At 53.9% G+C, this 22,297-nt stretch overlaps 4 protein-coding genes across 4 annotated transcripts; 1 reads left to right on the forward strand and 3 right to left on the reverse strand.

Annotated features, from left to right (window-relative positions):
- Positions 1–346: 346 nt before the first annotated feature.
- On the forward strand, positions 347–2,240 carry J4E83_006027 (uncharacterized protein; the record flags this gene model as incomplete). Its single annotated transcript, XM_049332942.1, has 3 exons — positions 347–428; positions 480–709; positions 762–2,240. 3 exons carry the CDS (start codon positions 347–349, stop codon positions 2,238–2,240), a joined length of 1,791 nt encoding a protein of 596 aa, XP_049188184.1.
- Positions 2,241–2,987: 747 nt separating this feature from the next.
- J4E83_006028 (uncharacterized protein) lies at positions 2,988–4,443 on the reverse strand (the record flags this gene model as incomplete). The annotated part of the gene is made up of 2 exons (XM_049332943.1): positions 2,988–4,123; positions 4,179–4,443. The coding sequence occupies 2 exons, from the start codon at positions 4,441–4,443 to the stop codon at positions 2,988–2,990; spliced, it is 1,401 nt and encodes a 466-aa protein (XP_049188185.1).
- A 1,109-nt stretch (positions 4,444–5,552) lies between these two features.
- Positions 5,553–17,822, reverse strand: J4E83_006029 (putative Hybrid PKS-NRPS biosynthetic cluster; the record flags this gene model as incomplete). Its single annotated transcript, XM_049332944.1, has 4 exons — positions 5,553–8,485; positions 8,543–10,342; positions 10,396–13,610; positions 13,726–17,822. 4 exons carry the CDS (start codon positions 17,820–17,822, stop codon positions 5,553–5,555), a joined length of 12,045 nt encoding a protein of 4,014 aa, XP_049188186.1.
- A 3,238-nt stretch (positions 17,823–21,060) lies between these two features.
- Positions 21,061–21,893, reverse strand: J4E83_006030 (uncharacterized protein; the record flags this gene model as incomplete). The annotated part of the gene is made up of 2 exons (XM_049332945.1): positions 21,061–21,079; positions 21,163–21,893. 2 exons carry the CDS (start codon positions 21,891–21,893, stop codon positions 21,061–21,063), a joined length of 750 nt encoding a protein of 249 aa, XP_049188187.1.
- Positions 21,894–22,297: the final 404 nt, after the last annotated feature.

The raw sequence follows: 22,297 nt of genomic DNA on the forward strand, positions 1-22,297 counted from the left end.
TGGCAAGAAATCCGCCATCCTTCTACGCCCTGCCCAATCACAGCTTCATTTCGAGCACACGTTCTCTTGGCGAATGCTCTCACGTTGCGGCCTCTGAGTGGTGGCTGCATAGTAGCTGGAGATGCAGGGCGTCGGATGTCACCCATCAGTCTGGAATCTGTCGAAGGGATTGACGCCGTAAGCCAATACGGGCCTTCTCCGCCGCATAGAGCGACCTGAAGCGTCTCTTTCAATATATATATACGTGTCTCACGGAGGCCCCTCCCTTACTTTTGGCATCCCAGCTCCCACTTCAAACCGCCTTCTTTGTCATTGAGCGACTTGGCCTGCTCGAGGATCAGTCATCATGGCGCGTCTTACACAGTACAACTATGTCTTCGCCATTGGCACTTTCTTTGCCATGCTCGATGCATACAACAACGGTGCCAGTACGTGTAAATTACTGTCACTTCATCATGCTCCAGACTAACACTTTACAGACGATGTTGCCAACGCATGGGCTACCTCGGTGTCTTCCCGCTCGGTCTCCTACCGCCAGGCCATGATTCTGGGTACCATCTTCGAGATGGTCGGTGCCATCACCGTTGGTGCCCGTACCGCTGAGACTATCAAGAACGGCATTATCCCCCCTACTGCCTTCAAGGACGACGCAGGTGTTCAGATGCTTGCATTCACTTGTGCTCTCGCAGGTGCCTCCATGTGGGTTATGGTAAGTGTCACTTACTAATTGCATTTGGAACATACACTGACTACATATATAGTGGTGCACTAAGCACTCCGCTCACGTCTCTTCGTCTTACTCGCTTATCTCTTCCGTCGCTGGTGTTGGTGTCGCCGTTGCCGGTGCTGCCAACGTACAATGGGGCTGGAACAAGGGCAAGGGTCTTGGTGCCATCTTCGCAGGTCTTGGAATGGCACCTGCCGCTTCTGCCTGCTTCGGTGCCATCATCTTCATGCTGATCAAGATGACCGTTCACGTCCGCAAGAACCCCATTCCATGGGCCATCTGGACTGCACCCTTCTTCTTCCTCGTTGCTGGAACCATTTGCACACTTTCTATTGTCTACAAGGGATCGCCCAACCTCGGTCTAAACAAGAAGCCCGCGTGGTATGTCGCAACCGTCACCATGTCCTGCGGTGTCGGTCTAGCCTTCCTATCCTTCCTCTTCTTCGTTCCTTACCTATACGCCAAGGTCGTGAAGCGCGACCACACCGTCCGCTGGTACCACGTCTTCCAAGGCCCTCTTCTCTTCAAGCGTCCCGCCCAGGATGGCGTCGAGGCTGCCGTTGTTCCCGACTACGCCGTCGTCCAGGAGGACGAAGAGATGAAGAAGCCCGAGCAGAACAACGACTCCGAAGAGGGCATCACCGTCCACGACCACGAGAAGATGGCTATCTCCACCGACATCGCCGAGCACCAACAACCCAGCTACAAGGAACTCGTCGCCCAAGGTCAAGAGCGCTTCCACTCCAAGCTCCGCGCCAAGAAGGGACCTCTCGGCTGGGCCATGCGCTACCTCCACGAGAACAAGATCCAAACGGGCGAGATCTACGAAAAGAAGAACATGCTCATCACCCTGAAGCGCATCCCCGCTATGCTCGTCGTCGGCGCCCTCTACGGTGTAAACTACGACATCCACGCCGCGCAAACCGGTATCCACGGCACACCCGAAGGCCGCCGCATGGAGCGCGTCTACAGCCACGCCAAGAAGTACTCCAACGAAGTCGAGCACACCTACTCCTTCGTCCAAGTCCTCACCGCCTGCACCGCCTCCTTCGCCCACGGCGCCAACGACATCGGAAACGCCGTCGGCCCCTGGGCCGTCATCTACGGCGCGTGGAACACAGGAAAAGCTTCTCAGTCCAAAGCATCCGTGCCCGTCTGGCAACTCGCCGTTCTCTCCGCTACCCTCTCCCTCGGTCTCGTCACTTACGGCTACAACATCATGAAGGTCATGGGTAACAAGATTACTTATCACTCGCCTAGCAGAGGTTGCTCCATGGAGATGGGTGCCGCGCTTACGGTGCTTATCTTCTCACAGTACTCGCTTCCTGTTTCTACGTCCATGTGTATTACCGGTGCAACGGTTGGTGTGGGTCTTTGCAACGGAACGCTCAAGGCTGTTAACTGGCAGAGAGTGGGGCTTTTGGTGTTTTCGTGGATTATGACTATTCCCATTGCGGGGACTATTGGTGGTGTTTCTTGCGCTATTGTTCTTAACGCTCCTCACTTCGGTTGAGTGGAGGTGTCGGAGAGGTTGGGGGACGTAGAGGTGATTGCGGTCGCTTGTTTGAAAAAGGATGGTGGAATAGCTCTTATACCTACTTGCGTTTTAGTAGCGGCACCTTTAGGTGGTTAGCGTGCGAATCGTCTATTCATGCACATAATTCATCAACTCCCATCTTCCTGCCATGCCTACACTACCACTTGGAGACCTTGCTACAGCCATACAGACTTCTTGCCTCGCTTCTACTGCCTTTGATATTCTTGCGCAATCTGTTACATACGATCGTGCACTTTCGACAAAGCATTCTGACTACATGGGTGCAGTGGGTCGCATTTCTTTTTTCCCTATATGACCACGCCACGACATCTAGTTAAGGTCAATGAAACAATATGGCTTTGGAAAGTATTGGAAAAGCTCATTTCGGGCCACTATAGGCAAAGACGGAAAATTAAGACGGGGCTTTGTTACTTTAAAGATCATGGTGCTAAGTACTTCCATCCTTAACAATGGTGTTCCTACTTATAGCAGATTCGAAAATCAGAAAACTTGGATAAGAAAAATTGTTTACGCGGTATCTAACGGGCTGAGCGTCGTGCTGATACTGGGGTACCGGGCTTAGTCTACCCGAACTACCCTGCTCTTGGAATATAAGAAGAAAGAGTCGAGAAAGGAAACAATCTCGCTGGGCATCCGAGAAGTCCGAAACGCATCAAAATCTGCAACAACACCCACTATCTTCGAAGCAAGAAGCGTTCCAACCTACTGACCACGTCCGTTTCCTCGGCCACCTGGTCTACCACCGCGGCCTCCACGACCTCCACGGATATTTCCATTACGACGCTGCCGGTCTGCATTGATGCGGTCGGCTTCGGCTCGACTCAGGGCGTAGCTTGTCTGATTGTAATTCCATGGTGGCTGTTCTGCTTGACCGGAAGGCTGCGCGGTACCACGACCCCGTCCCCGTCCAGAGGAGCGGCGGTTGGAAGAAGATCCACGTCCACGTCCACGTCCACGTCCACGGGAAGCTGGTTGCGGTGATGCGGGTGTTGGCTCTTGGACTAAGTTCAAGTTGCGCAACACGGCCGTGAGGGCCGACATATCGGGAGCTGGCGGGTCAGGCGACGTGGTCTGCGAAGCTCCAAAAGGGGAGTAGGAGCTCGAGGCCTGCGGAGGGTTCGCCGAGCTGGGGGCGTTGGGAACCGGTGGATTTAGGACACGGTCCAGGACATCTTGAGTGACATTGTTAAAGGCCTGAAGGACAACCCTCTGGCCTGCAAGTGTGGTGCCATTGAGCTGCTCAACAGCCTGGTCGCGGCCCTCAGCTGTTTGCATCAAGACGATAGCAGACAACATGCGATTTCCTCCGAGTTCAGCACGATCGATACCTTCGGGGCGAAACGGGTGGAGAAATGCCATGACCACATCGTTATCGAGCTCGGGCGGGATGTCGGTCATAAAGAGTAGTCGGTTCCGCGAATCTTCTCGATTATCGAGATCAGGAGAAGGGACGCGATGCGGGGGCAAAACGTCGCCCAGATTTTGGAGAACTTGTGGGATCAGTTCAGCGAGCGCTAAACGCTTCTTCTCCGCCTGAGCTTTGGCCTGAGCTTTGGCCTGAGCCTCTAGCTCTTCCTTCTTTCGAGATTCTTCTTCACGCTCCCGCACGACCTTTTCGTGTTCTTCTTGCAATAATTGGCTCTCCTTTACTCTTGCTTCTCGTGCTTCTCGACGCCGCACGGCCTCTTCTTCGCGCCGACGTTCTTCGTCTTCGCGAGTGATCCCGAGAGCTGGGAAGTCCGAGTCGGTAAGCCCACGAGTACCGTAAGGCCGTCCAGGTAAGGCTGAGTCAGGGCCAGAAAGTCCAGGGCGAACGAAACCGTCGTGATTGTCGTTAACTGTGGAGAGATTAGCAAAAAGGACGCGAAGAGCTTATCAAAATCGAACACTTACCTATATAGTTGCCAGAAGGAGCAGCTTCCACGCGCACACGATTGCCACGGATGTAGTCACTCGCTATGTGTACGGGATGCATATGCCCGAACATGACATATACACTCGAATTCGCCCCTGTTCGTGGATGAGCTGCGCGAACCTGATCGAGGATCATATGCTGTTGGAAGAAATCGCGGATGTCGTCTTCAGTCGCGGCGCGTGGGACATTGTCTACACGCCAGACTCGGTTACCGGCAGGTCGACTGTATCTAAACTCAACCATTTTGACAGAATATAGCTAGAGCTTCAAGTCTTTTGGAGATTATTAATAAGAGGGCGGGGTATAGAGAAGGAGGGAAGAATGGGTCGAGATTATATACGTAGCGGGCAGGAAGAGAAGGAATAATTTCGGTGTGCGTAAACAGTGCGAGACAGACTTCGCGGAGTGGTTAATAAGTTCCATGGAAGGGCACTCGCGAAGGAAAAGAATGTTTGTATACAGCAATGAGTGAAAGAATCGCAACCAATTCATGATTGATCAGGCAGCGCGACCCGTGGGTTTTCAGACCAGTGACAATGAATGTCGAAGGAATGTTGCCATAACAAAGACTGCCCACTTTGGAAAGTCGTCAGTAGAAGACAAGTTACTTGGCCTGGCCATGCGCCGTATACCTTATCAAATTTGGGTCGTCGTGAAGAGCTGAGATCACGAATGTAGATCCTAGTGACTGTGATCCGGGGGCGTCCACCAGCTGCTCCAAGATATGACAACCCACATATTGATCGCACTTCCTCTAGGTATTGCAGAAGACATAATCGAGATGTCGATTTGACCAGATGATAGGACAATCGCGAAGTGCAGTGAGTTAGATGATGACGCAACGAAAGAAGAAGCTATGTCAATCAGCATCTTCGGTATAGCGATGATGTTTTACTGATATGAACGTGCTGTTTCTGCGGTCGCGACCAAGACAGTTGCCCTATGGAGCAATATTGTGTGGTGCGACTTGAAGTTTGAGGACGCAGGGCAAGGTGAAAGCTAGATGCTGAGGTCATGAGCATCGGCTGGAAATGTGATTACGTCAACCCGGCCCGTGCGCCACCAGCGCCGCTTCTCGAACTCCAAATCTCCAGACGCGCCGAGCACGCGTCAACGACTAACGCGCATCGTGTTTCCATCCGGAGCTGCCTCAGATTCCATAGAGTAGGTATGCGCACGAAACCAATATTAATGACATCTCTACCTTGTACCCATTCCCCAAACTATGCCGGATACCACCAAAGTCTTCCTAACCTGCGCAATTCCACAACGCCTATTCTAGCTCCCTAACATGTGCTCTCGAGTGAGTAACAAAGTAAAGTATCTCCCATAACCATCACCACAACCAGCATCTAGTTTTCTTTGCTCAACAACAGCTTCTGTCCGACCTGCAGTCCACCATGCGCATCGGCGTCGCGCAGGAACTCGCCCACAAGAGGATTCATACCACTCCGAACCGCACCATCCACCCACTCGCCTATGGGCAACGATTCCAGCCCACTACCCGCCTCGCCGCTCAATAGCTCCCGAATACTCTGCACGGGGATGATCTGGTCGCCTGCGTGGTGCAGATACTCGACTCGCGAGTGGCTGTCAGCACCTGTAGTCGCCTGCAAGACCGAGCGAGCGATGCCCTCAGTGACGTTCTCGAGAGATACAAGATCCACATAGCCAGTCCAGCGGCTCAAGTCGGGCAGCGCCTTGATCAAGGACCCATATTCGAGGAGGTTGGACATGATGTCCTCAGCTGCATCATCGCCCATGATGGCCGAGGGCCGGTGGATGAACACCGGTAGGCCGATCTGCTGGCTGGCCTTTTCCAGGAAAACCTCGCTGACCCACTTGGAAGCCGCATAACCGTTAGCTAGCCCTGCGCCACCGTCTGGTTGAGGTGGGAAGCGGGCGAGCGACTCTGGAGCTAGCGTCTCGGACTTGTTGAACTTGCCTGCCGTGGCAGTCGAGACGAAATGGAGCGGAATACGACGAGCAGATGCGAGCCGCACGAGTTCCTTTGTAGAGGAAACATTGGCGCTCCTGAGAGACTGGTATGTCTTCAGGAATGACACGTCTGCACCGTTGTGGATGATGGCGTCTGCTGAGGCTGAAATCGACTTGGCCTCCGCTTCCGTTAGTCCGCAGCTCGGAAGAGAAAGATCACCCTTGTGAAGTACGACCTTGGAGCAGCTTGCAAACTCGGCCAACTTGCTGATGTCGCGAATCGCAATGCAATGTATCTTGCCAACATCGGGGGCCTGGACTAGCAGTCGGAGCAGAGAGCTGCCCAAGAGGCCTGTCGCGCCGCTGATTACCACAGTCTTTGGAGACGTGTGATTCTGCACCGCTACTCCCGGAGCTTGGTGTGTGCTTCCTTCCAGAAGGTCGTTGGGGATCGCGGTTTCAGCCTCCCAGTCGATCGGCTTGTCAGCATCTGAAGATACATCCTGCATCATGGTTGCCATGGCGCCCAGTGTGCTGTTCTCAAACAGCTTCAACAGGGGCAGGCTGGCTTTGAAAGTCTTGTTGATGAGCTGCCGCAGCTCGATGAGCAGCATGGAGTTGCCACCAACGTGGAAAAAGTCAGAACTGGCGTCGATACGATGCACCTCCTGCATCTGCTCCGGCAGTGTGTCTAGCCAGACCTGGACCAGCTTGGATTCCATCTCTGTCAGTTCCTCTGTCGATTCCGATCCCCGCACAGTGCTTGGAATAGTGAGTCCTCGGAGGGCTCTTCTGTCCACTTTGCCGGCTGCATTCAGTGGCATCGAGGAAACGGCGATAATGGCCGCGGGTCGCATATACTGCGGCAGGTCCAGCGAGGCGGCGAGGTTGCCGAGGAATTGGACCTCGCTCTCCACCGAGGTGTCCGAAGGCGACAGCACCGCATGTGCAATCAACAGTGCAGGTTCACCCCGAGGCGTTACTGCCACCATCTTTACACGTCCTTTGGCCGCGTCCAGTATGGACTGTTCTATATCTTGCAGTTCGATACGCAGACCTCTGAGTTTGATTTGCGTGTCTCCATCCATGCGACCGATGATTTCCAAGGAGCCATCTGATCTGAGGACGCCCTTATCTCCGGTTCGGTACATACTAGTCCACCCGTTCTGTGTAGCCACCGAAGTCGGCATAGGGTCGTGCAGGAACTTGCTTTGCGACTCATCGCTACTGTTGATGTAACCCATGGCTACGCCTGCGCCCGCGATGCAGACTTCTCCGGACCAACCGATTGGCAAGACGCTCAAATCTTGATCCACGATGTAGACACCGTAGTTTGGAAGGGTCCTACCGGCTGGAATAAGGCCATCATTGTGGTTCAGCAAGCTGATATCCAGCTCGCTTGACGACATGGCGCATTCGGTCGGGCCGTAAGCGTTGAAGTAGTGGAAATCGTGTTCGAAGCGGGCGCCGAGCTTACGGAAGCTTTGCAGGAGCTCAGGCGAGAACTTCTCACCACCCGCCGTGGCATATGCCCAGTGTGTGCTTTGAAATAGGCTAGTCGCGCCGTGCCTGAGCCAGGCGAGATATTCTGACGGGGTTGCGCTGGTGTATGTGATCTTCTCTTCCAGGACAATGTTCGCCACGGCTACAGGATCTTTGCGGAGGACTTCTGGAACAATGACGAGAGTACCTCCATTGGCGAGCGCCATGAAGACCTGGTTCAGAGACATGTCAAAACCCACGGAACTCTGCTGCAAGACCGTCTCACGTCCAAACCTATGCGTGTGCACCAAGGCCTCTACGTGGTTGCGCAAGCTACCGTGTGACAACATCACGCCTTTGGGAACTCCCGAGGTTCCACTGGTGAACAATATAGCCGCCGGCTCGCTCGCTCGGGCGGAGACCGGAGGAAGAATTGATGTCCCATCCTGGAGAAGGAGGACATCCAGAACTACCACGGATGGCGAGAGTTCTATGCTCTCGGTCTGGGGAGTCGTCGTGGTGTTGACAAGCAGCGCAGAGCACTTGGACTCTTCCATCATGATGCGGAGCCTCGCTGGTGGGATGTTGCAGTCCAAGGGAACGTAGACGGCGCCAACTCGGAGAATGGCAAGTAAGGAAAACACAAAGTGGGGCGACGGCTCCTGGAAGACCGCCACAACCGATCCTGGATTCGTGCCTGCCTTGAGAAGTGCGGATGATATCTTTCCGACATGTTGATGAAGCTGTTGGTATGTCCACGACGTGCCGTTGCAGTCTTTGACTGAGGTTTCGTCCGGGTGCTTGGCGATCATCTCGTCGATACGATGCGCCAAAGTCTCCGGCCACTTGGAAATCATTACGGGACCTGCAAGACGTTGTTAGCGCTCCGGGTCTATGTTAAATGTGTAGACAGCCGACTTACCTTTTCCAAGCTCGATCGCAGTACTGACATCCTGACTTGAGAACAAGGACACGTCCTGCAAGGCCATTCCGCAAGACCGGGAAAGGTCGTTCAACAAGGCGAAGTACATGTCCAGAAGCTGGGATCCATCGCTTTCAGAGTACAGACCGCGCTGCACCAATAGAGTGACGCGAGTTTCGCCCCCTGGATTCTCGATGATGTCCAGAGACACGTCGTAACCGGATCCCGGGAGATCAATTGACTTGACTTCAGCCTCTGCACTATCGAAACGTCGCCTCTCACTCACACCCTGGCGATAGTTGATGAATGCTTGGAAGAGAGGACTGATTGCTGTCGACCTCTCGCAGCTTACGTTGTCGAGCAAAACATCGAATGGCAGCCTCGAGTGGGACATTGCTCGATAAGCCTTCTTGCGCGTGTCTTTCAGCACCTCCTCGAATGAGTGCTGATTCTCCAAATGGAACCTGAGCGGCAGCAAGTTCAGGTACATGCCGATGCTCTTCGCGACTCGGTCGTCCCAGCGGTTGGCGTCGGCCATACCAATGCAAACATCGCTGTTGCCGAACAGCTTGAATAGGAGGACCTCAAACACGCCCAGGTGGAAGTGGAACAGATTTGCCTTCCGCTCGCGACATGCGTCTTGGATCTGCGATGAGAGCTGCGAGTCAATGACGCGACTCACCGAGTTGTGCGCGTATGCGGCTGGTGGGACGCGATTCTTGGCTGCCGAAAATGGAAGAAGAGGGAGCGGCGACGGTGCTGCTGCGAACTCGGACCGCCAGTACTCTATCTCACCTTGCATTATCCCCGATGCCAAGTCCACGCGCAGTTTCTCCGAGTAGGACGAATACTGATACGCTGGCTCAACGTTCAGGTCTTGGCCGTTGTAGGCTTTCTGTAGGTCATCGAGGAGGACCTCCAGACTGATGCCATCCATAATAATGTGGTGGGATCCAAGGAGAAGATAGCTCTTCGTTGGTGTCAAGCTGAGATGCACAATGCGCATGCAGTCGCCATGCTCGACATCATAGACGTGGTTCTTGAGTCTCTCCAATTCGCGTGCCACGCCCGCTTCATCAGCGAGAGGCACAGTCTCGAGGCGCAAACGCGAAGTTTCGGAAATGCCCTGCACAGGTCTCTGATTCTCATCCACAAAGAAAGAAGTCCGGAAAGACTCGTGCCGTGCTGCCACCTTCTGGACGGCGCTTTCCAGATTGCCTAGTCTGATAGTACCGTTGACCGCCACACATATAGTGCTGTTCGCCGTCGTCTGGTCTTCCATTAGGTGTTTCTGGAACCAGAACCGGGACTGGCCTGGTGAAATGGGGAGTATCTTGTCAAAGCTTGGCTTGGTCACCTCATTGGAGTCTGCGACCGAGCCAGAGGTGGCGGACGATGACTCCTGCTTATCCAAGTCATCATCGCTCAAATGGCTTGGGCTGGACGAGTCTGTGCTTGTCTGTGGGGTTCTTGATGGAGATGGGTCAGTGGCATCGGGGGCCGGCAATGGCGTCGCGTCCGGAAGCATCACTTCGGGGCCAGGAGAGGTGTCGCCTTGGTCTGGAGTTTGGCGAGCTGGCGTGTTGGCCACTGCGTGATCGAGCAGCTCTTGAACCAGACCGCCGGATAAGATCATGAACACAGGCACTTCGATCTGGAGCTCCTTCAAGAACCAGGAACGAATCTCTACAGCGACCAAAGAGTCGACGCCGAGATCATCAATTCGTGATGCAAGAATCTGGGACGCCTCTTTGTCGTCTGGAATCTGGAGTATAACGCGCAGCTTACGGATGAAGCCATCTAGGGATTGTCAGTCTTGCGCTGCAGTGCATCGCCAGGATATACACGCTTACCTTGCACGATATCGCGAATCTCCTCCTCTGTAGCTGCTTCGACCAGTCGGCTCTTGATCGACGCGTCAGCCGCCCGTTTGGTGCTCTTGCTGTCACCCACTTGGTCGTTTTGAAGGCAGTGCTGGAAACGAGGGAACCTGGGCCAACGGATCATGACATCGTCGAGTCCAGACGTTCTCAATGCTGTCATGACCTCGGGATTTCGCCCAGAGAGCGGATGGGATGCTAAGACGGCCTCGCCAAAGCAGAGGTGGAATTCCCTCTCGGATAGCAGCAAGAAGCCGACCTTGAAAGAAGCCTCGTGCACGCTGCCCAAGAACCCATGATTGCGGTTGATGTATCCTACACCCATGACAGCGCCGATGTGGAAGATAGATGCTGCTAGGCCTTGGCTGCGACGCTTGTTCGCGAGCGCCGTCATGAAGGAGTTGGCGGCGCTGTATGCTGCTTGCCCGCGATTGCCGGCAATGGTGACAGCCGAGGAGAAAAAGACAAAGAAATCCAGCGCATCCGCGCCTCCACGGAAGAGCTCGTCCAAAAAGATGGCTCCGCAAAGCTTGGGCCTTAGCACCTTGGTCATCTTCTCGAGCGGCATCTCTGAGAATGAGACATCGTCGAGAACCATGGCGCCATGGGCGATACCTGCGATGGGCGGGAAGTTTTGGCGAATGTGGTCCACAAGCGAAGAGAGAGCAGCCTTGTTGGTAATGTCGTTCGCAAAGACTTCAACTCTCACTCCGTCTTGCTTCATGCTCTCCAGCCATCTGTCATCCATCTTTGGTGAACGACTCGTGAGGACTATGTTCCGCGCTCCGTGCGATGCCATCCAAGTGCAGGTGGACTGCGCCAAGTCGCTGGTTAGTCCAAACATGACATATGTCTTGTCGCTCTTGAAGTGGACAAGGCCGTCGACCGTGGAAATCTGCACTGGGACCGGGGAGGCGCTGTTCCAGTCCAAGACGGCTGGAGTGGCAGCCTCGTTTTCGGACCCACCAACCAGCTGTTCCAATGTTATAGGCGCCAAGTTGGAGCTCAAAGGCTTTGACAGGAGCGTGTCCCTCATTGCCAACTGCACAACCCTGTGGAGTCTTGGGCGGAGATCCTGTATGGCAAAGCCACGAGCATGCTGCAGTGCTTGTATCCCTGCGAGCGTCGTCCGAAGGCAGGAGTCGGACAGAGCGGAAGCGATCATCTCGCCCAACTGCCTCTGTTGGGCATCCTTGGAGCCGTCCACAAACATTGCGACAGCAGAGGGCAGCAAAGACCGGACCTCGCGCTTTTGAGCGTAAGAATCAATGCTGATCCACGCGCCGTCAGCGACTGGTGTGGCGAAAGTGGTGAAGAAGACGGTCACGTTGATGAGAGATGCAGCCTCGATGACGCTAGACGCGAGCTCCTGAGATGGCTCATGAATGAGAATGGTAGAGTCTCTCCGGCACACAGACAGCAGGTTCTCGACGCGCAGCAGATTGTCCAGCTGGGAGAGGAATTGAGATTCGCTACCCGCAGGCACTTCAACCTCTACCATGTCTTCTGGATGGACTAGGGCATGCGAGCCATTGGTCGGCGTAATGGACACGACAGATTTGGCCGTGGCCGTGTTCGTACCCAAGACCAGATAGGTCGGCTGAAGAGGAGCCGTAAGCACAGGCGCCAAGAGCGAGTAGGCAACCTTGATCACCACATCCGAAGCATCTTCAACAGCAGCCTGCCGATTCGACATGGACATCCTGGTCTGGAGAGAACTATTATGAACCAGAGCCGGCTTGGTAGAATCGAGCGAGAGATTGACCGGCGTGGTCTGCGGGTCGATGGCATGGTATATGGTTCGCTTGGATGCGTTGTACCGGTCGTTGATGACGTTTTCGTGATGAACGCGCGCAACCATGAACTGTCCGTTCTCAAGAGCGAGCTCATGCTCTTGTGTCCACAGCATCTTGTCGATGCTACCGTTCTTCTCCCATGTGGTGCCATAGCGCAGGCGTATGAGTGTCTCCAGAAGTTGTCGAGGATCGGGCTTGGTGCCGCTTTCCAGATCGAGCACTTGCGCAACTAGGTCGGGGATTTCGAGCAGCACGGTTCGTATGAGACCGATCGACATGTTCATATACGGCTCATCCGACCTGCAACCCTGTGTTACCCAGAGGACGGTTCCTTGGGTCTCGAATAGTCGCTGTATTCCCTTGAGCGCCTGTTCTGACAGGGAGCGGAAGATGGGCTCATCCAATTCCGCTAGGCAAAGAATCGCGCTGTTAGGTGTCGTCGTGGCGGAGCCTGTCATATCACCAAGTGTCCGATAGGCGGCATGCTTCACGCCAAACGGCTGGATTAGCCGAACGATTTGGCTAATGAGCTGGCTGGTACCCAACGTCTGACCACCGATGATCACTAGGTCCCATTCCTCTTCGTCAACTGGCTTGTAGGTGCTGAAGGAGGAAAGTGGCTCGCGGAGCAGCGAGACGCGGTCATCGACAGCTTGTGTAACCCAGACAGTCAGCGTTGAAGGAAATACATCGATCTCGGGGGTGGCCGTGTCAATGCCCGAGAAGCCGCATTCAAGGAGCAACTGGTGCCATTCGAGCGTCGATACACCAGGCGACAGCATTCTCCCGTCGTTCTGACCTAGCCACCAACCTGTGGTGGCAGACATCATGAAACCGGTACGGCTCACGTCATTGTTGGTGATCTCTTGCATGACTAGGTAGCCTCCAGGCTTCATGAGCTGGCGTGCATTCCTCAGAGTGCGGCGTAGATCAGTCGTCGCGTGGAGGACCAGAGAGGCCACGACCATGTCGTACGAATGTTCTTCGTACCCTTGTGCCACAACGTCTTTCTCGCAGTCCAGAGTCTTGAATATCATCTTGTCGCTCACGGCAGAGAATACCTGTTGTGCAGTCTCGAAGAAACCCGAAGAGATGTCGGTATAGGTGTAGGAGGCGAAGGAGCGGCCGATCTCTTTCATGATCACCTTGGTAGCTCCACCTGTACCAGCACCGATCTCCAGTACCTTCATGCGGCCGTATCGATGCACAATCTGCTTCACGGTCTGGCCGAGGAAGAGAGACCACTCTCGCAGGCCCATACCGACCTCGTAGAAGCGATCCAGGAGACCGTCCTTGGTCATGTGCTCGAGAATTGTTGTCTCGCCTCTGAGAACGGCCGGAAGGTTGTCACCTACTGCGCGGGCTAGTTGGAGCTCCGTCCTGTGTGCCCATCTGCGCGAGATTCAAGTCAGCATTCCTGATCGAAGAGCGAAGGAGGTAGAAGCAAGAAAGAAAGCCGAAAAAGAAGGTGCGCTTTGTCACGAGAGGAGGAAGGAGTATAACATACTTGACTTTCAAGGCCGCGATGTCGTCTGCAGTGTCATCCAGCCATCTGCTCTGAGAGTATGGTCTTGTTCCGGTGGTAGAAATGACGTGGTGGTAGAACTCGAACATGCACTCAAAATGCCACTCGAGGTTCATGGTTTGTCTGACGTCCTTGGGGAAGGTGCTGGTGATGTTCCTCATGTAATCGAGAACGACCCTTTCCATGACCTCAGCGAACTCGTAGTCCTCAGCCGTGGACCTGAAACCGCCCATGGCCAACTCGCAATCTGGGTTGAGCGGCGCCCAGATGTGCTCGGTGAAGAACTTCTTGTCCATATCCGCGGTGGGCTCAGCAAAAGCGACGACTTGAATACCCTCCATCTGAACCAGGCCGGCGCCCTCGTGGGTATAGATGTCGACATCGCCGCGGAGTTGCTTGGAAGTCATCGGGTTCTCAGTCAGGTGCGCGCAAGAGTTTACGCTCTTGCTTTCTGCCCCGAGATGCTGCTCGCACAGACCGACATTGACGCGGAAGCTTTTGATCCCAGTGGGAACATGCAGCTGTTGAAGACTGCCATCACCCGGGAAGCAATACGCCAAGAAGATGCCCTGCAGCGCCGTGTCCAGCATAGCCGGGTGTAGGAGCATCTTCACTGGCTCATCATTCTGCGCAGGCACTGAGATGGTCGAAGAAGAGTAGTCGAGCCTTCTCTCGATCGAAGAGAGCGTCCGGAAGTCGCCGCTATAGCTGTAGCCAATGGGCTCCAGAGATGAGTAGAACCGGTCTTCTGAGACGCTGGTGAGATTGGGAGGGTCACGTTTTCGAGACGGCAGCCATCGGGGGTGCGAATCTCCTGTCGTCACCCGAATCTTACCCGTCGCATGCGTGGATAGAAGTTCTACTTCTGCATTGTTCGACGCATGATACGAAAAGGAAGCGACGTAACTCTTGTTACCTTCTTCCTTGGCGATGTTGTGCAGCGTGAAGAGTGTCTCGATGCCGGCATCGCCATCTCCAAAGACAAGCGGTTTGCCGAGGCTGAAGTCCTGTATCTCTATCACAGCAATGTTTTCGCCTTGCGACAGCGATCTAGCTGCCTCCACGGCGGTGGCGATGTAAGCTGTTGCTGGATAGATGACCTGACCCTGAAGCTGATGGCCCCGGACCCAAGGCATCTCACTGAGCTTAAGCAGGTTCCTCCAGCGAATCTCGTTCTCGGTTACATCGGTCGTTCTTGCGCCGAGTAACGGATTGTGAGGGTTCTTGGCACTGGCTACAGCTCTAGACATCCGAGATTCGTGCCAGTAGAGTCTGTCGTGCTCCCAATGGTATGTGGGAAGGTCTTTCAAGAGATCTCGGCTGAGTGCACCGGATGTCGATAGGTCCATTGTATGGAAGTCGATTGGAGAAGGAGAGAACCGAGACCACAAGTCGCCAAGGGCGTTGCTGAACGTAACGATATCGTCTTTCCCACGGTGCAGCAAGCCCACATACGGCACTGCTTCCGCATCACTGTGGGCACGAAGCGTCTCTAATACTGGTCCCTTCAACGCTGCATGTGGGCCAACCTCGATAGCGAAGTCGAATTGGCCTTCTTTGGCAGTGGCAGCAGACTGTACGGCCTGGGAGAAGAGAACAGGCCGGAGCAGGTTATTCACCCAGTATGAGCCAGAGAGATCGCAATCACCTTGCATATCGCCGCGCATCTCCGTATTCTCATACGTGCTGGAGAACCACGAAGGACCTTCCGGCGTGTCATGTTGAGGTCGGATGTTGCAGCCCTTCAGGCCCTCGAGGAAACCAGCTGCCACCTTCTCCATGTGAGACGAGTGATACGCTTTGTCAACCTTCAAGACTCTTGCAAATTTCCCCTCGTCTTGGAGAATCTCCCTCGCCTGCTCGATAGCATCGCTATCGCCAGAAAGCGTGACGGCTGTAGGCGAGTTGTATGCAGCGACGCACAAACGACCCTGGAACATAGGCAGTTCGCAAAGCTCGTTCGCGTCCTCTGCAGATGCGCCAGCGGCCATCATGGCTCCAGGCTTGTCGGATGGACACATGGTCGAATAGTAACCCCGGTAGTACGCGATCTTGACCGCCTCTGCTCGGGTGATGAACCCTTTGGCGTAAGCTGCGGCAATCTCGCCTGAGGAATGGCCGATGATCGCATGAAAGCTGACGCCTGCGCTGCGGAGAAGATCGTACAAGATAATCTCGATTGTGGTTGTGAGCGGCTGTGCATATGCAGCTTCTGCGACGCGAGACTCAGACGCATCGCAGGTGAGCTGCTCCGCAAGTGTCCAACTTGGTCTGTGTGGCTCAGGAAGACGCTGCAGTTCACGATCCAGGTCTTCGACTATTGCCCTGATATACGGACTCTTCATCAAGCCTTTGCCCATAGTCGGCCACTGTGCACCCTGGCCAGTGAACACGCCCAGGATCTGTACTGGCCGCGGCAGCTCTTTGGCACGGGTACCAAAAATGGAGCCAGTACCTCCTTCCGACGATGCCGCCAGTAAGTCGTCAATCTTGGCTTGGAGGTCATCCGCCGACTTTGCCGATATGCTGGCTCGGATTGCATAATGAGATCTTCGTGCATACAAGGTGTAGGAAAGATTGCCGAGATCAACAGCAGGATGAGATTGAAGGTATTTCGAGTAGTAAGACAAGACTCCTCGTAATGCACTGCTAGATGCAGCTGAGAAGTTGAAGGGTGAGAACAGCGGAGTGGACAGAGTCGTACTGTCCGGTGTAGGGGTGCCAGTGGAAGGCAGAAAGTTCTCGATGATGACATGCGCGTTCGTACCTCCGAAGCCGAAGCTGTTGACACTGGCACGCCGAATACCATTCGCGAGATTTGGCCATGGTTTGGAGCTTGTCGCAATCTCGAGATTAGTGTAGAACGGCTCCACAGCAGGATGAAGTTTGTTGAAAAGCAGATTGGGTGGTATGACGCCGTGCTGTACTGCGAGAGAGGCTTTGAGAAGACCAGCCAATCCCGCAGTACCCTCGGTATGACCAATGACGGTCTTGATGGAGCCAACGTAGAGTGGATCGCCCTTATGAGACGTGCTATCGCCAGGGTGGAAGAAGGCTTTGCTGATAGCCTCAGCTTCTTTTGGGTCGCCAGCCGCAGTTCCGGTTCCGTGCGCCTCAAAGTACTGGCAGCGCTGATTGGGGTCTTTCGGATCCAGCCCAGCCTTCTTGTAAGTCTGCTCGATGAGATCCATCTGTGCAGAAGCACTTGGCATGGTGATACCTTTCGTTCGACCATCCTGATTAACTCCACTCTCTCGAATGATGCACTCGATCTTGTCGCCGTCGGCGAGCGCAGTGCTGAGACGCTTCAAGATCACAGAAGCTACACCCTCACCGCGCGCATACCCGCTAGCATCAGCATCCCACATGCGGGACCGACTATCGGCCGACAACATGTGCAGCGAGCTCTCGGCAATGTACTGCCCGGACCCGAGGATCATGTTAACTCCCGCCGCAACCGCAACGTCCGAATCGCCGCTTCGTAGCAGCTGGACTGCTTGATGGACCGCGACTAGGCTGGAAGAGCACGCGGTATCGATAGTCATGCAGGGGCCATGCCAGTCGAAAAAGTACGAAATGCGGTTCGACATGATACTTCGAGCCGTTCCTGTCGGAGCATAGGTTGGCAAAGTGTCGACATCCTTGTGCAGATGATCGTGGTAGTCGGCACACATGAGTCCAACGTAGACCCCGGTACGAGAGCCGATCATGGATTCCAGCGGCATTCCCGCCGCCTCCAGCGATTCGTAGACCACTTCCATCAGCAGGCGCTGTTGTGGGTCAATGGCGGCTACTTCGACGGGCTTGATATTGAAGAACCCCGCGTCGAAGTGACGGTGGTCCTCCTCGAGAAAGTACGACTCCCTAACATCCGTCGTTGCGTGGTGGTTCGGGTCCGGATGGTAGAAGTTGTCGATGTTGAAACGATCCTCCGGGATGCGCTTGAGAAGATCGCGCGGATTGAGCAGAAGCTCCCAGAGTTTGGACGAATTGTTCGAAGAGCCAGGGAAGCGCATGCCGCTTCCAACAACGGCGATGGGCTCTCCATTGCCGTGTGAAGTCTCGCGGTGGGCAGTCATTGCGATGGCAAGATTTCGTATAGCTTAGGACGCGGTGTTGAAACTCGACAATGATCACAGACGCGCGAAAGGATTTGGTGAGGCAATGTTTTCTTGGTCAAGTAATCCGTTTCATTCGTACTATCGAACTACACTACTACCTACTAACTTGCATACAAATGCTCACTCAGGGCTGACCCAACTATCCTGTGGCGTTCTCGACTTCGGCTTTTCGTGCAAACACCAACATTCGAGAGGATCTGGAGTCGTTGCTATCAGGCTGATGTATTTCGGGGTCGGTGTCAGACTCGTATATACAGCCAGTCCGATTCGGGCCTCTACATGGAATCAGTGTGCGAAGAAAGAATCCGGAGCGGATAAAGATGCTATGAAGAAACTGTAGCCTGATCGGGCCAGTACCGAGCATGCAAAGTCGGTACTTTTCTCTTTCGATATGGGCAACAAAAATACCGAATACTCTGCTGGGCCACGGTATCGGTACTATCCTGTAGTGGCGCTGAGGCTGCACCCGCTTGTAGTGAAGAAAAATCGTAAGTACCGAAATGATGACACAATATATAGACAGATAGGTCTTTTTTCCACATTCTTGCCCATTCGACCGTCAAACACGACCCGCAAACATACTTTCTGTTCATCTCTTCCTATCCAAGCGAGCACGCAGTTGTGACCAAGTCCGGCGAGGCCGAATCGAGTCGTTGGTCCATCGGATCATCCAGGCAAGGACACCAGCATCAAGCATAGTAAGTTCGTTCATCAAAAAAGGCAACGTGTGCAACATGCTAACCTTATCTCTTCAAGGCTTTCTTCACTTTCCTATAGAAAACATGCCGTCAGGACCAGTCATAAGTGACTGGATCTGCAAGTCGCTAGTCTTCTTTCTCGCTATTGCCATGCAAGCGCGCCTGACCACGAAGCTCACGCCTGGTTTCTCTAAAAATCTCGAAGAGAGACTCCCGGACCACAACAGAGTGCTGTTTTCATGGTGGCTGAACCCTTCGGATCAGCAGCTGAAAGCTTTCATGCTCGGCGTCAGTGCCTTCCTCTCCGTCGTACTCTGGGTACCGAGCCTCCGCGGTATCGGGCTGCCAATGGGCGTCGTCTTGTCTATAACAGGGCTTTACTCTGACTTGCAGTTGAAGGAAAGCTTCATTCCGCACACTGCTCTTTTGTTAATGTGCTGCGCTGCGCTGTATCTGGAGTAGTAGAGAGGGGTATTATGAGGGCCATGGATATCGTGCTGGACAATGTACCATGCACTTCGGTGACCTGGCGTTATCGATGTAGCTGTGCGCGTGCAATATTTCTCTTTGTCGGGTATCCTATCAATAAATCATGAGCTCTTGGCTTATATAAGCTGTATGTATGCCAATCGTGTATACCGCCTCTCCCCACAAGCTACGAGCCTTTCATCATCTAGTAAGAAAGTTTCTTCGAATCAAAGAGCCTCCGGCAGACGGTCCGCTAGCGCGAGGCTAGTGAGTGGGTACGGAGGTTGGGGCGCAAACGATCAAAGCTTCATCCCTTAAATACCCGTGAACGTGTGCAATCATCCGCTACAAAGCTCGTATCGTGAGCATATCGCACGCCTAAAAGGACCTTGTTGGGCATTGAGAGTGGTTCAAAATTTCTTTTTATACCCGCCTTGGCCATATATTGCGAGCTTAAAGATTGTAATCTACTGCCCCCACCCGTACTCCGCCCTCTCATTCCCGTCCCCTTTGACCCCGTCACCCACATCGTCCTCGTCAACCTGCTTGCAATCATCCATCACAGCGCTTTAAGCGCAGCAGTAATAAAGCACAACCAAGCCGGCAGATCTGTAGTCCAAGCTCTGATCCAATTCATCCGAAGCCAAGACTCCATGGAGATGACAACATTCCCATTTGGAATGTTTTTCTCGATAGCTGCTATGCGGCGCAGAGCCGTTGGCGCAAACAGCATATGAGCTAGACTGAAGAATAGTCCCCATGCATACCACATCGTCGAGCCGAACTGATGTGCCGGTATAAGCAGGTTGAGAATGCCGAGAAGGTAGCCGACGGGGTAGAAGACGATCAGCACCCACTGCCATCGAAGGCCGCCCCTAGTCCACCAGGCGGGAAGAATAGAGTTTGCTAACGGGCGGATGGGGTCCTGCACCCAAGTTCCGAACATCAGGTGCTCGTCGAGGGCGAACATGAGGGTCATGGAGGATACGAGCGCCGGACTGAGGCGGAGAAGCCGGAGAGCAATCTCCGCGAGTGACATGGCTGGCCGATGGATAGTGAGTAAGAATTCAATCTTGGTAGAGTTCATGAAGCTGATTTCCGTGCTTCCAAATCAAGTAATCCTTGACATTTGCGACGCTTTGGAGATGATAGCTGGAAGGTCACCTTGTTGCTCGCAATTTATCCCTGCAATTGCATCAGTTTTTCTGCTTCCGAAGGTGTGTGGGACGTGTGTTGTGGGAAAACTGGAAAGTCCCGAACACCTGGGCACGTCTGACCGTCTGACAGCGCGTGCATATCACGCCACTCGGCTACCACGTCCCAGAAAATCCACCGAAGCCCATTCGGCTCGAATTACCCCCTTGAATCTGGGAAGCGTCATATCCACGGGCGTGGTGTATGTTCAGTAATGATTCGTAACACCTGAAGGCGTCTTAGAGTTTGTGGGGGTATCTTGCCAAGACTGAGTGCCAGAGAATACAATTTGTGAAGTTTACAGAAGGCAGTGATACCTTATCTAGCGTTTTATTAACGGTATGTATGAGAATCTATTTGCACCGCTCAATGTTGTCACACATCAGTATCTTTACACTGGCTTGTACACAAGCTCATGTAGTCTGCGAATCTCCTCCTTCAGCGCCTTGGTCCCTGCTCTATCTGCCGAGCCATTTCCGCATCCTTCACTTTTCAGCATCAGCTCGAGGAGGTGCCGGGGGATAACACTGCCGCGAGTATCGCTCTCGCATCCATCGCCATCTGAGCCGGCCTCGCGATCATTCGGGTAGCCCAGTAAACGGCCAATTCTATCTACCATTCTAATTACAGCTTGAATAAGAACAATGATCTGCAGGTCCGGATCGGGAGGCAAGGAGACGTCAACTATGTTGAGGAAGGAGATCGTAAAGAGATTAATCTGGCGGCGTGTGGCGAGTAGCGCTGCTCGAATGGCGGAGAAGGTATTTCGACAGTGGTGTAGGAGATTTGCGTGGCAAGACAGTAAAAGAAGGCTCGTAGGCATGTCAACGCTACTGCTATGAGACGTCTGGTGCACTACAGCGAAGTCAACACTGCTATCGGTTCGACGCCTTTTTAGCGGCGATCGGCCTGTCGTGTCAGACATGTAGCTTCTTGACTCATCAACGTCCAATCCTTCGATTGGACTCAGCCAACTACTGGCTACAGTGCTAGACTTGCGATTGTCGTGTGAGTCGTAGATAGCCGAGTGATTGGGTCCGACGATGTCGACGAGCAGCCTGTGGTAGGTTTGAAGGCTTTGCGTCATAAAGATGACAGTATCGCAGAGAGTACGGTTCTCCTCTGGTGGTGTAGCCAAAGCTGTCAGACCCAAACCCGAGTGGATGTTCGTTGACCCGGCCCCTGTAGAGGTTGCGGCCCCCAATTGTCGGGACAGCTGCATATTCAAGTCTGACAACTCTTGCATTGTCTCTTGGCGCATGGGTGAAAAGCAACCGCGTCCGTTGAGTGGCTCGGTAGAATCGATTGTAGGTCGTTCGTCTTCCGTGAGTGTTGGAATAGACTGGCCCGTGGAAAGATCCATCGTCGGAAGGAGGAAGTGTTCGGTCGGTAGATTCATCGAATCGTCTTCGAGGGTGGCTTCCCCAGCGAGTGCAAAGTCGAAGGGGTCCAGGTACTGAACTGTGACACTTTGTAGGGTTGGGTCAATCGGTGTATCGTCGAGATCATGTACTAGCCAAGCGTCGCTGTCCATGGTAAAGTCGACAGCGGTTCTCGTTTGAGATACAGCGTTGGGAAGAGGTGATGATCGCGTGGGTTTGGACGGGTCGTGAGCACTGTCGCTGCTCTCTCGAGACTGGTCCTTGTCTGCCCGTCTCGGTCTACCCATCCGTATCCCGGTATCGATGATACACGTTGCACCGGCTTTCTGGCACCTCTCACAAGGGGCCTTGGAATTCGAGCGCCGTATGCATCGTAGCTTCTGACCTCGACATCTGTCACATGCCAGCTGTTGGGACTTCTCTTTCTTTGGGGTCTCCACAATAGAACCCGACTTGCAACCCGAGAAGCAGCTGGAAGAATCTAGACGTGGCATGTTGGGAACAAAGAAACGTCCGCGAGTAAATCATGCGAGGACATGCTAGGTCGGTAGCACCTAGACAGGTAAGGACGAGCGATGGTGATAGTGCGAACTATATGCCGTGACTCCCCAATGCATGAATTGAGGCTAGTCTTCAGCTACAGAAGCAAGTGAGACTTCTCGGCAAGCTTGCGATATTGCTATGACCAGCT

This window comes from Alternaria metachromatica, assembly GCF_023757995.1.
Source record: "Alternaria metachromatica strain BMP 0045 chromosome Unknown scaffold_12, whole genome shotgun sequence".
Lineage (NCBI taxonomy): Eukaryota > Fungi > Ascomycota > Dothideomycetes > Pleosporales > Pleosporaceae > Alternaria > Alternaria metachromatica.